Source organism: Delphinus delphis, chromosome 2 (genome assembly GCF_949987515.2).
Source record: "Delphinus delphis chromosome 2, mDelDel1.2, whole genome shotgun sequence".
Lineage (NCBI taxonomy): Eukaryota > Metazoa > Chordata > Mammalia > Artiodactyla > Delphinidae > Delphinus > Delphinus delphis.
Window position 1 is genome coordinate 25945653 of NC_082684.1, and position 15996 is coordinate 25961648.

The 15996-nt window shown below is 42.3% G+C and overlaps 2 protein-coding genes across 3 annotated transcripts in view; one reads left to right on the forward strand and one right to left on the reverse strand.

The window, feature by feature from the left end:
* Nucleotides 1–1379: 1379 nt before the first annotated feature.
* Nucleotides 1380–11384, reverse strand: SAMD15 (sterile alpha motif domain containing 15). Its single transcript, XM_069540296.1, has 4 exons — nt 11379–11384; nt 9620–11263; nt 8699–8797; nt 1380–2972 (listed from the first exon to the last, which is right to left on the reverse strand). The coding sequence occupies exons 1-4, from the start codon at nt 11382–11384 to the stop codon at nt 2736–2738; spliced, it is 1986 nt and encodes a 661-aa protein (XP_069396397.1). The 3' UTR covers nt 1380–2735.
* A 69-nt stretch (nt 11385–11453) lies between these two features.
* The window catches only part of TMED8 (transmembrane p24 trafficking protein family member 8), a 31215-nt gene continuing 26672 nt past the window's right edge, over nt 11454–15996 (forward strand). Inside the window, exon 1 of one of the 2 annotated variants that reach the window (XM_060004131.1) lies at nt 11454–11695. In XM_060004131.1, coding sequence (XP_059860114.1) covers nt 11578–11695 — 118 coding nt within the window. In that variant the 5' untranslated portion in view covers nt 11454–11577. The remainder of the gene's footprint in view (nt 11696–15996) is intronic. The other variant, XM_060004132.1, reaches the window with a different exon arrangement.

Here is a 15996-nt window from a genome sequence, read left to right on the forward strand (position 1 = left end):
TAGAGTAGAAAACAAAGCAGTAACCATAAAGTTGAGAAAGCATGGCGCTGACTATGCTCTGTCACCGAACAGAACTATTGTTTGCCAAACGCTAAAGTACTTTGGAACAAAACCATTCACTCTACATGTAAACCACCACGGTCTTAGGTAAGTCATTTACATTTTTCTTTTTTGCATGCTTGTGAGCGAAGCAGACTCAATGGTATGGTGTTAAATGGTATAAGATAAAATTTTGCTAGTCCACTTGGGAAAAAATTAGGTTCATCATCAAACATTAACACGTGACATGAATGCTAATTTGAGGTACTGTTCTTTCTCTCAGTAGGAAAAGAAATGGATTCCTTTGACTATTCATTCAGATGTAAGGAACTGGATAGGGTACATCATTGCCCTTCTGGATTATGGTAGCCCTACAGTGGTTCTTAGGATTAAGAAGTGTGGCTGGGGGCTTCCCTGGTGGTGCAGTGGTTGAGAGTCCGCCTGCCGATGCAGGGGACACGGGTTCGTGCCCCGGTCCGGGAAGATCCCACATGCCACAGAGCGGCTGGGCCTGTGAGCCGTGGCCGCTGAGCCTGTGCGTCCGGAGAGGCCACAGCAGTGAGAGGCCCGTGTACTGCAAAAAAAAAAAAAAAAAAAAAGAAGTGTGGCTGGGAAGAGAAAGAGAAGTTAGTCTATAAAACTAGAGTGGAATTGGAGTCATTCAAGCAACAAGAAGTATTTTTAATTTCTTTTGAACAGTCCAGTCACAGGCAGACTCTGGTCTGAATTTCATTTTTTTTTTTTTTTTTTTTTTTTTTCCGGTACGCGGGCCTCCCACTGCTGCAGCCTCTCCCGTTGCGGAGCACAGGCTCCGGATGCGCAGGCTCAGCGGCCATGGCTCACGGGCCCAGCAGCTCCGCAACATGTGGGATCTTCCCGGACCGGGGCACGAACCCGCGTCCCCTGCATCGGCAGGCGGACTCTGAACCACTGCGCCACCAGGGAGGCCCTGAATTTCATTTTATAAAAGTCTGGAGTTACCACATAAAACGCTTTGTAAACAAACCCAGACCCTAGTCCATGGTCAATGATATACTTCTATAAGCCATGTTGTTTTAACAGGTAAATACAAATCTAAAAAAATATTTTTAAAATTTTGTTCTCTGATGCCAAAAAGGAACGAGAACTTCCCCTCTCCTTTTTCATAACACATTTCCTTTTTTTTTAAACATCTTTATTGGAGTATAATTGCTTTACAATGGTGTGTTAGTTTCTGCTTTATAACAAAGTGAATCAGTTATACATATATATATGTTCCCATATCTCTTCCCTCTTGCGTCTCCCTCCCTCCCATCCTCCCTATCCCACCCCTCTAGGTGGTCACAAACCACCTAGCTGATCTCCCTGTGCTATGTGGCTGCTTCCCACTAGCTATCTATTTTACGTTTGGTAGTGTATATATGTCCATGCCACCCTCTCACTTTGTCACAGCTTACCCTTCCCCTTCCCCGTATCCTCAAGTCCATGCTCTAGTAGGTCTGTGTCTTTATTCCCATCTTACCCCTAGGTTCTTCATGACCTTTTTTTTTTTCCCTTAGATTCCATATATATGTGTTAGCATACAGTATTCGTTTTTCTCTTTCTGACTTACTTCACTCTGTACGACAGACTCTAGGTCCATCCACCTCACTACAAATAACTCAATTTCGTTTCTTTTTATGGCTGAGTAATATTCCATTGTATATATGTGCCACATCTTCTTTATCCATTCATCTGTTGATGGACACTTAGGTTGCTTCCATGTCCTGGCTATTGTAAATAGAGCTGCAATGAACATTTTGGTACATGACTCTTTTTGAATTATGGTTTTCTCAGGGTATATGCCCAGTAGTGGGATTGCTGGGTCGTATGGTAGTTCTATTTGTAGTTTTTTAAGGAACCTCCATCCTGTTCTCCATAGTGGCTGTATCAATTTACATTCCCACCAACAGCATAACACATTTCCTTTTAAAAACTTGTAATATACATTCTTTTTCTCTGTTTTTGAGATGTATGCTACTCTTCTAAAAAGGTGACTAAACTTTCTGCCAGTTTTCCATCCCGGGACCGTCTTTTGGGGGAGGGGCCCTTGGAGCCGCCTCTTTGAAATGCGGGCATTTAGAAGGATGGCGCTTTGTCTCCCTGACGCTGGGGGTTTAGCCTAAGTGCTTGGCTCCAGGGAGTAACTTTCTGTTTGTCACTAAGATATGAGAACTTTTATTTTTCCTTTGGATACAGACAGTCAACATGTAAATAATGGATTACATCTGCCTGGCTATATAGAAGGGTGAGATTTCCTTGACTTGGCAATCTCTTTAGTGGCCTGCCTGTAATGTGCATCACAGTCTGATTTTATGCTGATTCAATAATACAACTGTTTCCTTGTCTGCACTTATGAAGAGGATTATCTGGGTTGGCAGGTGATTTTACTTTTAGTCTGTTTCTCCATCGTGCTCCTACTACCAGACGAAGTACTAGAATTTATCAGGAATTCTTACAATTACCCAGAAAGAGAAATATTGCTATCTTTGTTTTAACAAGGGACTAAATTGACACACAAATAAAGGGAAGGTGCTGTGAGTCAGTGGCAGAACTAGGAATGGAGCCAGCAGTTCTAACTCTGATCCTGAATGAAGAGAAAAAGAAAATGCAGAAATACCACACTTCTTCCCCCACATAATATAATTTGATTTTCAAGCTAAGTGAAACGGCTTGCCCTATGGTTCAATGGAACATAATGCTGCATCCTCTTCAGGGGTGGTTATTTCTGGAGCATAATCCTGTAATCCCGCTGCTTGCACAAATTCAGACAAGGTCAAGGAATCAGATTTAACTCCACTATGACATTTTTGCTCTAAAAATAAGCCAATATTGTCCCTGTAGGGAAGGCTGATGGAGCGTGTGAATAATGGCTCTTCAATTCCCAGTAGCTCCCGGGTATGCTGAGAAATTACCTGTAATGCAAGGATAATTTTTTAATGGGATTAACCTGAAAATACAACTAAATCAAGTAAGTTTTACTTAGTTTCCTAGACCTCTTGAATGCTAACCCCTTAAGCTAATTCTATGGGGAAATAATAACGAGATAACACATTGAAAGGCTTCCTACCCTGGCATTATCAAAACACAGTTCTTAAGAGAAACATCACATGATTTATCTTTTTAAAAGTGCCACTTAAAGATGTTTCTAGACCCTTGCATCAGATAGCCGCGGATGGGTTCATTTCTTTTTCTTGGCTGAGCAATTTGACCAATGATATGAGCAGATAATATGTTCAGATTAGGAGCCATGACTTTCTCTAGGAAGGTTAATAAATAACTTTATAAGGGACTCAGTTAACTAAGAAAAAAATTATTACTCAGTTATTCAATTTATTTGCCTGGAAAGAAATCTCAAACACTAAAAAGCAGACATTAAAGTTCCAGTTATTTTATTAGTGCCTATACTTGTATATTCTTTTAAAATATCTTTTGCCACAATTTCAGTGTCTCTAAAACATACTTTGTATTCATTGAGTACCATGCCACTTGGTATCCTAAACTGTCACTGCATTTTCAAAGTCTAGTTTTAATTGCAGGTCTGTTATAACACTGCTATTTGAATTCATATTCTGCCTCTGGGTGAGAATGTAGTCCGTGAAATTGCTGCTAGAACATAGTCAAAGGAGTATGTGGAATGGATTTTTGTTTGTTTAAAACTACTGGCCATAGTTACAAGGCTGGAAAATTCACACCACAGACAATTCTTAACCTGATGCAAAACTGCCCATTAGGAGTACATTTTAGATAGGTAAAATACCATTATTAAAGCAGATGTATAATGTCCTTAAGATCTGCTTGTTGATTCATATAACAGTGTGGATTAATCTTAAATGCATTTTGCTAAGGGAAAGAAGCAAGACTCAAGGCCTACATATTATTTGATTTTATTTGTGTGACATTCTGGAAAAACTATAGGGACAAAAAACAGACTAATGGTTGCCAGGGATTAGGTGGAGGGATAGGCTGACTACTGTGGGGACACGGGAAGTTTTAGGGTGATAGAATCGTTCTATACAGTTTTGTGGTGGTGGATACATGACCCTGTGCATTTGTCAAAACCCACAGAACTGTATACTAAAAAGAGTGACTTTACTGCAGGTAAAATTTTTAAAAGCCAGGATGTTGTGGGAACCCATGATGGAATATAAACTCTGCGCAGATGAATCTTAACTTTATTACAAATTAAGACATAAGCTCACTGAAGGGGGCTGGGAAGAAAGGAGCTGACCTAAATAACTTTCACTTTGAAAAACAGTGCTTTGTCTAGTTAGTGTAAGGCTAATGACAAAAAGAACCGTACACAAATACTGTACTCTTTTGGTAAATTTGTTTCTTATAGGGATACATATTTATAAATAAGCAGAGCCAGGTTTCTCACTGTCAGAGAAAGAAGTTATAAAGAAGCAAAGTGGGGTAGGGAGTAGGAAGGATGAAAGCTAGTATGAACCCTGTGGTGATGGACTAGAGTCAGGGATATCAGTACGAACACATGCTTACAGAAATAAGATAAATATTTGTGTATACATGGGTTAGTATATATACATATATTTCCTACATCCTTCTGCTGAGAGTGCCTAGAAGCAGTAACACCTCAGTAGCAACAAGCACAACTAGTGACCACATCTTAATTTCTAAATACCATTCTCTTATAAAAGCAACCAGGGCTCCTTGGAAACATGCCTGCTTCTAGGGCTGTAGCAAGGAAAATAGAAAATGAGTCTGAAGTAAAGTTTAGTGCCAGAAAATGCTAAAAAACAATAAAATGAAATAACGGGAACATGTCAAAAGGACACAGGAGACAAACTGAAAGAGTTCCCAAATAGGGAAGAAGGGACAATTAAACAGAAGAGTTCCTTAAGCAGAGTTCCAATTAAACATGGAAGGAATGAGGAAACCAAATTATCATTAGAACAACATAGTAATAACTGATGCAGGCAAGATACACTGATGAATACTAAAATTAGTGGGCAAAACTTTAAGAAACAGGTAATTTGCATAGCCTCAAACCACCTCCCCCAGTATATCTATTACTGTGGTATTTACTGTATGTCCATAAACTCTTTGATACTCTTCCCTCCAGGAGGTGGAGCTTAATTCCCCTCTCTTTGAGTATGGGCTGGACTCAGCAACCCACTTCTAATGAATAGAATATGAAAAGGGAAACACAGTAACTTTGTAGTGAAGAAACCTGCAGGCACCACCTTGACCAAATGATCAAAGTTAACATCTCCAGTAATAAATCACATTGATGCCATGTACTCCCTGATATGATTAGATGAGAAGGGCTCATCATCTCTGTGATACTCTCCCCACAAAGCATAATCTCATGGGAAACATAAGACAAACTCAAACTGAGGGAAATCTACACAATACCTGATCACTACTCTTCAAAGTAAGGTCATGAAAGATAAAGATCAAGAAATTGTCATATATTGGAGGAGACCAAGGAAACATAACAGCTAAATACAAGATAGTATCCCCAACTGGATCCTGGAACGAAAAAAGGACATCAGTGGAAAAATTGCAGAAATCTGAACAAAGTCTGTAGTTTGTTTAATAGTACTGTGCTGGTGTTAATTTCTTGGTTTTGATAAATATATAAATGGTTTGATAAATGGTTACATAAGATGTTAACATTAGGGTAAGCTGGGTTAAGAGTATATGGGGGACTTCCCTGGTGGTCCAGTGGTTAAGAATTGGTCTTGCAATGCAGGGGACGCCAGTTCAATCCCTGGTCAGTGAACTAAGATCCCACATTCCGCGGGGCAACTAAGCCTATGCGCCACAACTAGAGAGCCCAAGTGCTGCAACTACAGAGCCTGCATGCCACAATGAAAGATCCCATGTGCTGTAACTGAGAATGATGTAGCCAAAAAATAAATAAATATATATTTTTAAAAGAGTATATGGGAACTCTCTGTACTATCTTTGCAACTGTTCTGTAAAACTAAAATCATTTGAAAATTTTAAAAAATATATATTTTTGTTTAGTGACAATTGCTGACATGTTGTTATGAATTTGTGCTATTTAAATAGCTTGCAATAAGGCAGGTATAATAAAATTCCTGAGATATTATTAAGCTTATAAGGCTCTACTTTGTAACATAAAATCATGCATATGAAAGGAATAAGCAATTCATCTATATTCTTCTCCAAATATTTATCACAGAGTTCTTTTGTTCACTTGATGGAGTGAATAGTTTAAAATATTTTGTGAATTATTTTCTAAGACAGAAAGCTGAAGCAAGTGCTATCTTGTCTAGCTTGTCCCTAGAATAAATAAGATTGACTTTCTCTCCCCTTTTTACCAAGCTAGTGCATCACTATAAATGGGAAAGACAGGATAGTGGTTTCCAGTGCTCCCTTGGCCAGGTGAGAAGAATCAGTGTTTCTCTTTCACAGAACTAGAACAAAAAATCTTAAACTTTGTATGGAGACACAAAAGACCCCGAATAGGCAAAGCAATCTTGAGAAAGAAAAACAGAGCTGGAGGAATCAGGCTCCCTGACTTCAGACTATACTACAAAACTACAGTCATCAAAACAGTATGGTACTGGCACAAAAACAGAAATACAGATCAATGGAACAGGATAGAAAGCCCAGGAATAAACCCATGCACCTATGGTCAACTAAGCTATGACAGAGGAGGCGAGAATATAAAATGGAGAAAAGACAGTCTCTTCAACAAATGGTGCTGGAAAACTGGACAGCTACACGTAAAAAAATGAAATCAGAACATTCTTTAACACCATACACAAAAATAAAGTCAAAATGGGTTAAAGACCTAAATGTAAGACTGGTTATTATAAAACAGAGGAAAACATAGGCAGAACACGCTTTGACATAAATTGCAACAATATCTTTTTCGATCCATATCCCAGAGTAATAGAAAACAAATGGGACCTAATTTAACTCAAAAGAAACCATAAACAAAACGAAAAGACAACCCACAGAATGAGAGAAAATAGTTGCAAATGATGCGACTGACAAAGGATTAGTCTCCAAAATTTACAAACAGCTCATGTAGCTCAATATCAAAAAAACAAACAACCCAATCAAAAAATGGGCAGAAGACCTAAAGAGACATTTCTCCAAAGAAGATATACAGATTGCCAACAAACACATGAAAGGATGCTCAACATCACTAATCATTAGAGAAATGCAAATCAAAACTGCAATGAGGTATCACCCCACACCCGCCAGAATGGCCATCTTCAAAAAATCTGCAAACAATAAATGCTGGCGAGGGTGTGGAGAAAAGGGAACCCTCCTACACTGTTGGTGGGAATGTAAATTGATACAGCCACTATGGACAACAGTGTGGTGGTTCCTTAAAAAACTAAAAGTAGAGCTACTATATGATTCAGCAATCCCACTCTTGGGCATATATCCAGAGAAAAACATGGTTCAAAAGGATACATGCACCCCAGTGTTCATTGCAGCACTGTTTACAATAGCCAAGACATGGAGACAACCTAAATTTCCATCAACAGATGAACAGATAAAGATGTGGTACATATAATAGAATATTACTCAGCCATTAAAAAGAATGAAATAATGCCATTTGCAGCAACATGGATGGAACTGGAGATTATCATACTAAGTGAAGTAAGTCAGACAAAGACAAATATCATATGATATCGCTTATATGTGGAATCTAAAAAAAACGATACAATGAACTTATTTACAAAACAGAAACAGACTCACAGACTTAGAGAACGAACTTATGGTTACCAGCGGGGAGGGGAGGGGTAGATTGGGAGTTTGGGATTGACATGTACACACTGCTATATTTAAAATTTCTTTCCATGAAAAAAGAAAAGAAAAAAATTAGTGTTTCTTTCTTCCTGCACCCCTCACCAGTCTCACCTATACATTCTCTGTCATCTTAGTATTTTGTAGGAAGAACAAAGGGAAAGGTGAGTCAGTTCTGTAGGTGTTAGAGACATAAAATGTATGACAGCTTTGGAGGAGAGGTTACTGTGGGCTGGGAAGATCAGGAAAGACTTCATGGGGAGATGAGAATTGAGTTGGGTCCTGAGGGATGGTTAAGATTCATATTAGTCTTGCGGGGGAGGCGGGGAACTGAGCAAAGATGTAGAGGGAAGAATGCACAAGACAGGTTTGTGAGGTGTGAGCTGGACCTGTGAGACTGAAGCAGAAGATTCACATAGAAGAGTACCAGGTGAGAGAACAGTGGTGGGAGAAAACTTGTGGAGGGGCCTGAATCCTAAGCTGAGGAGTTGAGACTACCTTGTAAGTAGAGGGGATCCAAAGAAGCTTTGAGTAGTATGCTGTATAAATAGTTGGAAGGTGAAAGTCTAAAAGCAGGGTCCTTGAATCCAAAGGGCCTATAGACAGAGGCTAAAAGCAGGCTACTGGTACATTCTAGTAAAGGTCTGATAAAGGTCTGAACAAGTGGGAATGCAGAAAACCAGATGCTATAGGAGGAACTGATAGTTCTTGGGATCTTTGTGGGGATCAAAAGAAAGAGAGGAAGCAACCACTCTGAGCCTGGGAAACTAGGGGTATGATAACACCTTTGGGAGAAATTGGAGGCCACGTTGGAATAAAAGGAGGATGGTTTGAGGTGGTAGCACTGTTTCAGTGCTCTAGTGGGAAATTATACACAACTCACCTTCATGTCCTCGAAATCTGTTATACCCATCTGAGGGAGGTTTGAGCAGTTTACGTGGATGAGTTTTCGGCCACTGATGAAGTTTGTGGTAAAACACTCCTGTCAGTACAATGAGAACATTACTCAAAAGATGTATGGCAAATACAGGAAGAAAAAAAGCAAGAAAGAGAAAAGGAGGTGGGAAGGAAGGAAAGAGGGAGGGAGGGGAGGAGGAATAAATAAATCATATTTGTCTCTAGCTCTGTACTGAGAAAAAATTGTAATTTAATAATCCCACATATTTTCCATCTAAACTCTTGATTAAATTTCACACTGCTGCTTAATTTTTTTTTTTGGCACGATACAACCAGTGCTTCTTTCTTGCCTCAACTACATTTTTAACTACAGTGGTACCAAAGATTTCAGATCTTGTTTTGTTTGTGGAACATAGTTGGCAGTGAAATAATAAAAAAGAAAACTATCCTTGGTTAATTGGCTATATAAATTAGTACTGTTAGGTGATCATGATACGTATAACACATTTGGGGCAGACACTAAGATTAATAGTACAAGTTCAAGTTAAGGGAGTTGCTACTAAAACAACCTAACAAAGTACCAAAAAGTCTACCTTGGATGAAATCTTTTTGGAAATACAGATTTCTATGAAAAGAAACCTACATAAATTTCTTACTCTTTATTCAAGGATTGCAGAGAAGTATAATCACTGTGATGAATAGGAAAAACAAACGTGACCTTTCCTTCCTCTCCCAATATACAAATATGTATCAGTGGAAAGGCCAAAATTAAAATCCAAGTTACTACCATAGTCCATGCCTCTTCTACACTCCTTCTAGTGAAGATGCAAAAGCTCAGGTAAGGATAGAGGAATAAGAGGTAGAGGAATGAGAGTATACGATTTCAAAAAATGTTATTTTTGTATACCTTGTATTGAGGGAAGCCTAGCTGGCAAATCCACTCTGCAACTTTCTCTGGGCTCCATTCAAGATACTCAAATTGTAGGTCAGTACTTTTTTTTGGCTGCGTTTCTTTATCTTTAGGTACCAGTGTCACTGACTCTGGGGACAGATCTTTCTTTTCGTTAGAGGACTCTTTTAAATCCCTCTGAGACTCAGAGTAATATGAGTAGAATTCATAATTGGTATCAGAAAACTGAAACAGATTTTGGAGTTCTTTAGAAAACTCATAATCTATATTCACTGAGTCTACTTCACTTATTGGAAGAGACTCTAACACAGAGTCTTTTGAAACGTCTTTAGTTTCTTTTACTAACAACTTTCTTGTTTGATAGTCAGAGTACTCTGGCTCATCTCTGTCTACAGAACACTTAAGTCTGATTGGTTCTGGCCTATCTTCCTTGGCAAATTCTACACATGTCTCTATTCTAAGTAGTGGTTTGGCTTTATATGGTAACTCTGAATCTATCTTCTTAGTTAGCTCTGTTTGTGTCTTCTCTTGCACCTCTGGTATGATCTTCTGTGGTGGCACCTGACCTGTTTCTTCAGTTGACTTTCTCGGTTCTTTCTTTGGAAACTCTGGTTTAGTCTGTTCTGGTGGCTCTGGAACTTGCTCCTCAGTTGACTCTCCTAGTGTCTCCTCTGATCTGGACTTCTGTGATGGTGCTAGACCTGTCTCCTCAGTTGATTTTTTCTGCTTATCTTTTTGATCTGGAGATTTGGTGTCCTCTGGTGGCTCTAGAACTTTCTCTGCAGTTGACTTTCTTTGTGTCTCCTCAGTAGACATACTTGGTTTCTCTTCTGGAAACTCTGGTATGGCCTGCTCATGTGGCTCTGTCCTTTTCTCCTCAGGTGACTTACTTTGTGTCTCCTCTGGAATCTCTGGTGTGGTCATCTTTGGTGGCTGAAGATCTGCCTCTTCAATTGATCTTCTTAGTTTCTCACTTGGAAATTCCGGTTTGGTCTGCTCTGTAGGTTCCAGACCCGTCTTTCCATGTTGCTCTCTAAGTGACTCCTCCCAAACCTCTAGTTTGGTCCCCTCTACTAACTCTAATCTTGTCTCACTGATTGTGGCCCCTGGAACCTCAGACTCGGCTTCCTTTCGTAGCTCTAGATCTGTTTCCTTAGCTGCCTCTATGAGCATATCCTCTGTGACATCTGGTTTGGCTTCCTCCTCTGGCTCCCCATGCTTTTCGTCCACAAGGACCTCCAAATCCTTGAAAAGCTCTACTTCTATCTGTCTGGATGTCTCCGACTTTACCTCTTTGGGAATCCCTAGCTCAATCTCGCTAGAAATGTCTGTCTTGGACTTTTGGGGAGCCTCTTCCTCGGACGTCCAGGTGGGTTTCAGACGTAGGTGTATATTCTTAGCACTCGCCGGTGTCTCCTCTTTGAAGCCCTCTTCTTGCGTCTCTGGTTGTGGCTCTTGGTCAGTCCCTACAGGCAGCTCTGGCCCTGCCTCTTCCATGCTGCCTGGTTCGACATCTTCAGTCACCTTAAGAGACTGAAGTTTTGGTCTCTCAGGCTGCAGGTCTTCATCTTCACCGGGGCCGGAATCGTAACCTTCTGGGACTTCAGCCGTGACGCAGACTAGCCGACGCGCCCAGGCCTCCTAGCAACCCCAATTTCCGATAGCGTGTCTATGGATACCACGACTTCCGGCCGGGTCTCACTGAATCTTGCCCAGGTTTCGTTTCTTCTTTCAAGCACTGACTTTAAAAACCTGCGATCATAAGCACGCAGTAACCCTCCCCGAGCCTGCGTCGCAGGCCTCCGCTAGCCAGAGCTCTCGCGACCGCTCGGGGCCGACGCGCTGCCCCTTCCGGCCCGCGGGCTCCGCTCGGCTCTTCCCGGCGCGCTGGGCCTTCGGCTCTTTCCGGAGCCACTTGCGGCAGGCTGCGGAGGCGCTGCGGACGCGGGCTGCAGATGTCGGACCGGCGGGTGGCTGAGGGGCCGGGCGTCTGGAGCCCCGCAGCCCGCCGAGGGCCGGCGCACGGCGTCGGGGACGGCCCGGGAGTGGAGGGGAGCCAGGCGGCCGCCTCAGGTACGCAAGGCCGGGCGCCGGCGGGTGGGTGCCGCCGGCCTCGGGACCCCGCACCTCGGTGCGAGGCTCGGCCGCGCTCTGCCCCGCGCTGCCCGGAGGAGCGGACCGGCCTGGGCAGCCCCTTCGCGCGCGGAGACCCTGCCTTCGCTCCTGCCCGGGCCCGGCTCCCCCGGGCCGCGACTCCCGCCCCCGCCGCCGCCATCCTTCGGGCCTGGTCTTCGCTCGAGATTATTTTCTACACCTGTTTCGAAATGCCTTGGTTCCTGCCCCGCTTCCTTTATCAGAACAGCCCGGATGGTAGTGACAGGGCATCTCTGACCCTGGCGCCTCTTCACCTTCAGCACGCCTGCCCATCACTCCTTGGCTGCCGACCCCGACCCCACTGGCCTTGCTGCCCCTGCTTCTGGCTCCCCACCCCGATCCTCACCTCTGTCCCAGGTCCCAGCCTTTCCACGCGCCTTTCTGCCCCCATCCGAATAGGCAGCCTCGCCTTCCTCTGTCCAGAATCCCGTTTGCTGTAGCCTGCCTGCATATAGGGCCCCGCGCCTCACCTCGCATCCATCCTCTCCGCCTTTTAGAGTGGGCGAGATGAAAAGCGCAGTTGGAAATAGGTGGGCTCTGGGGTCTTTTGAATGAACATAGCGGCCAGAGCCAAGGCAGGAAATCGGGGCTGAAATAGGAACTTTGGCGACCCTCCCTCATTCTCTGGGACCCTCCTCTTGTTCCGGAGACTGTCTTACTTCCACCCACGCTAGTTCCTCCGTGTGGATTACCTCATTGTCAGTGTCCGAAGGCGAAAGTGTCCAGCGATTACACTTACCTTCCGAGCCTCCTTATCATCACCACACGGGATGCAACTAAAAAGATGCTCATTTGAAATACGGAAGGGTAGGTAGGGGGAGAGTACTGGGCTCACTAAGTAGCAAGTAAAAATTAAATTTCCAGTTCTGAAATTAAAATAGACACCATGAAGTATAGCGGTAGAGGTGGTACCATGATGCCTGGGTTGGAGTGTGAATCTTGAATTTACTTGGGCAAATCACTCATCTGTGTTTGTTTCCTCATCTGTAAAATGTGGGCACTATAGGATTGCATGGACCACTATGTATGAGGCACTTGGTGCCTAAGCCACGGTACACAGTAAACCGGTGTTATCCGTTATGAGAATAGGTCTGTTTTTGCTCACCGAAACTCCACGTGCTGTCAGAGGAGGTGTTCCTGGATGTGTATCTCCGGGTATGGTGACTTTCCCCGTCTTTTACTTCTATCCTAAATATCTCCCATTTCCTAATGCTGCTTGGGTCAAACACACACACCCACAAGCTTTGAATCACCCAGCTTTTTCATGTGACTTTATATTCTCTTACTTTAAAATATCTAACAATTGTCTTTTTTCCTTCTTATGAACTCTTATGCTTTGTAGTAAATTCAGAATTGCTGGCATGTATTTAACATTATAGCAATAGAAATTTTAAGCATACTTTCTGAACGATTAAGCAAATGAACACTTAGGAAGTCTCATAAACATCTGTCCCTTGCATGTGTTAATATTTATAAATTAAGGATTTTTTTTTTTTTACTTCCTCTTTAGATCCTTGTGGCAAATATACCCAAGCATTTTAAACAGAAAGGTCTTAAGAATAGTCCAGGAATGTATTGGAGGATAGTGGGTTTGTCTCTGAGTGTGTCTCTCCCCCCACCCCCAAACCTTGTAATTGGTTCCTGCATTCACATTTTCCTCCCAGGATGTTGATGGAAATACTTATGATTACTTTCTTCTTCTTGCCCTCAGAAAACAGGGTGAGTGTTGATTTCTTTTATGTCATGTAGGGGTTTGTTATTGTAGCTCAGAGCAAGCTCTTCCCCTTGAGGTAAGATTTGTTGCTAATAAAATAGCTAATAAAATAATAGTAATGATAGCTTACATTAATTGAATGCTTACTCTGTGCCAGAGTGTGGAAAAAGATTTCCTTGTATTATCTGACTTAATCCTGTCAACAGTCATTTCCTCCCCATTTTACGGAAGAACAAACTACAGCTGAGAGAAGTTAACTTATTTGCTCAAGTTAGGTGTGGAGTTTTTACTGTCTGTCTGAAATTGTCACCTTGTTATGATGAAGTTCAGAATAGTTTATTTTTATTTTTATTGGCCATTAATCAAGTATTGGCATTCTAGGGCAGGTTACGGTCTTTGCTGTCTAGGGGTTTTTAGTTTGGTAAGATGAGAGTACCCAGGAAGAAAAATCGACCATTCAAAACTTTATATAATTGGGTGTCTTTTATTGCAATTCTTGCCACACTGTGCGGCATGTGGGATCTTAGTTTCCTGACCAGGGATTGAACCCTCGCCCCCTGCAGTGGAAGCACAGAGTCCTAACCACTGGACCACCAGGGAAGTCCCTATTACAGTTCTTTATGTACATACCCCCAAGAAACCAGCTTAAGGGTAAGGACAGAATCTATCTTGTCTGTTTCTCTCCTAGAGTCCTTGATGTGTCCTAGAGGTTCTGTAAATATTTGCTGGATTGTGAGACAAAGTCTCAACAGGTTTGAAGGAGCATCAAATGAATATGAGGAATTAGGGTTGAGATATCAAGAATGCTCTTTAGGTGAAAGCAGTTGTTCTCAACCAGCAGCGATTTTGCCTCTCCCAGGGGACATTTTGATTGTCACAACTTGGGTTGGGGAGGAGGGGAAGCGCTGTTACTGACATCTTGTGGGTAGAGGCCAGCGAACCTGCTAAACAGCCTCCAATGCACAGAACTGCCCCCACAATGAAGAGTTATCTGGCCCAGATGTCAGTAGTGCAGCTGTTGAGAAACCATGAGTTAGAGTTCAGCTGGGTTTCCAAAGTGGTGTGCAAAGCATGCATTTGGCTTAACTCAGAGCTGTATAGGCTTGGGAGTAAACTCAAAACACTGCTTGGAACTAGCAGTTTGTTTGATTGGATCTTTCTGCCACCTTCCTCTGGAAAATGATCCAATGAGTAAGCAATAGAGGCCTAAGAATGAAATCAAAAGAGGTTTCGGGGGACTTCCCTGGTGGTCTGGTGGTTGAAGACTCCGTGCTTCTACTGCCAGGGGAGCAGGTTCGATCCCTGGTTGGGGAAATAAGATCGCACATGCCACGCAGCCAAAAACAACAATAACAACAAAAGAGGTTTGTGTCATTCTCTCAGCAATAAGAAATGAGATTGGAGTTGTTATTGAATTAAGGGTTTTGATTTTTTTCAATGTGTCTTGTTCTTCAAAGCAGGAATTTATAATTATCCAGAATAACCATGACTTGTTTTTTAAAGGTATTCTAGGCAAAGAATACCTTTGGAGGGTCTTCGTGTTTGTCAGCTGCGGTTTTGGTAATAAAGTAAGAAAAATGTTGATGTTCTTCTGAACTAAGCTCTCCATTGGTCATGGTGTTCTTGTTGTTTTATGAACTGTAATTGTTTTTAATAGTCTTTTATTTGGGGGCACCTGGGTCCTTCAGTTCCCAAGAGGAGAGAGAGATCACTCTTTATATAGTGAAACTCTCTGAGGCATATGTTACATCACTTAAGAACAGGGCTTTTCTTTCTTTCATCGTTTTTTTGTTTGTTTGTTTTTTAAGTTTAGGGAGCTTTGGGGAAAATAAAGGGCAAAATCTGTTATGACCTTGAAGTGAGCAGAACTTGGTCTGGTATATATGACCCTGAGAGCTATCGATGCATGTAGACGTCAAGGACTGCAAACAGGTCAGGTGAACTTGTTCATTATTCTTATGTAGGACTTAGAGCAGTGCAATAAGTCTTTCTGCAGTGATGGAAATGTTGCTTATCTGTGGCTATTTCGATTTCAATTAAAATTTAAAAATTGGTGGTTACTATATTAGGTGGAGCAAAAGAGTGGAAGTCTATGCCAAAGAGCCCCAGTGGTTTTTGGGTTTCTGTTTTTTTTTTTTAATTAATTAATTAATTTATTTATTGGCTGCGTTGGGTCTTTGTTGCTGCACGCGGGCTTTCTCTAGTTGTGGCGGGCGAGCGCGGGCTACTCTTTGTTGCGGTGTGTGGGCTTCTCATTGCGGTGGCTTCTCTTGTTGCAGGGCACGGGCTCTAGGCACGCGGACTCAGTAGTTGTGGCTCACGGGCTCTAGAGTGCAGGCCCAGCAGCTGTGAAGCTCGGGCCTAGTTGCTCTGCTGCATGTGGGATCCTCCCGAACCAGGGCCCAAACCTGCATCCCCTGTGTTGGCAGGAGGACTCTCAACCACTGCGCCACCAGGGAAGCCCTGTTTTCTCTCTGTTTAAAACAGGACTGCATCTTCCACACTT

Excerpts from the sequence above, each read along its gene's own strand:
- SAMD15 (XM_069540296.1), bottom strand. Across the intron at positions 8,798-9,619 it reads TAGGCTTCCCTCAATACAAG|GAGTGTTTTACCACAAACTT; the intron begins GTATACAAAAAT and ends TTGTACTGACAG. Across the intron at positions 2,973-8,698 it reads CAGATTTCGAGGACATGAAG|GTAATTTCTCAGCATACCCG; the intron begins GTGAGTTGTGTA and ends CTTGCATTACAG.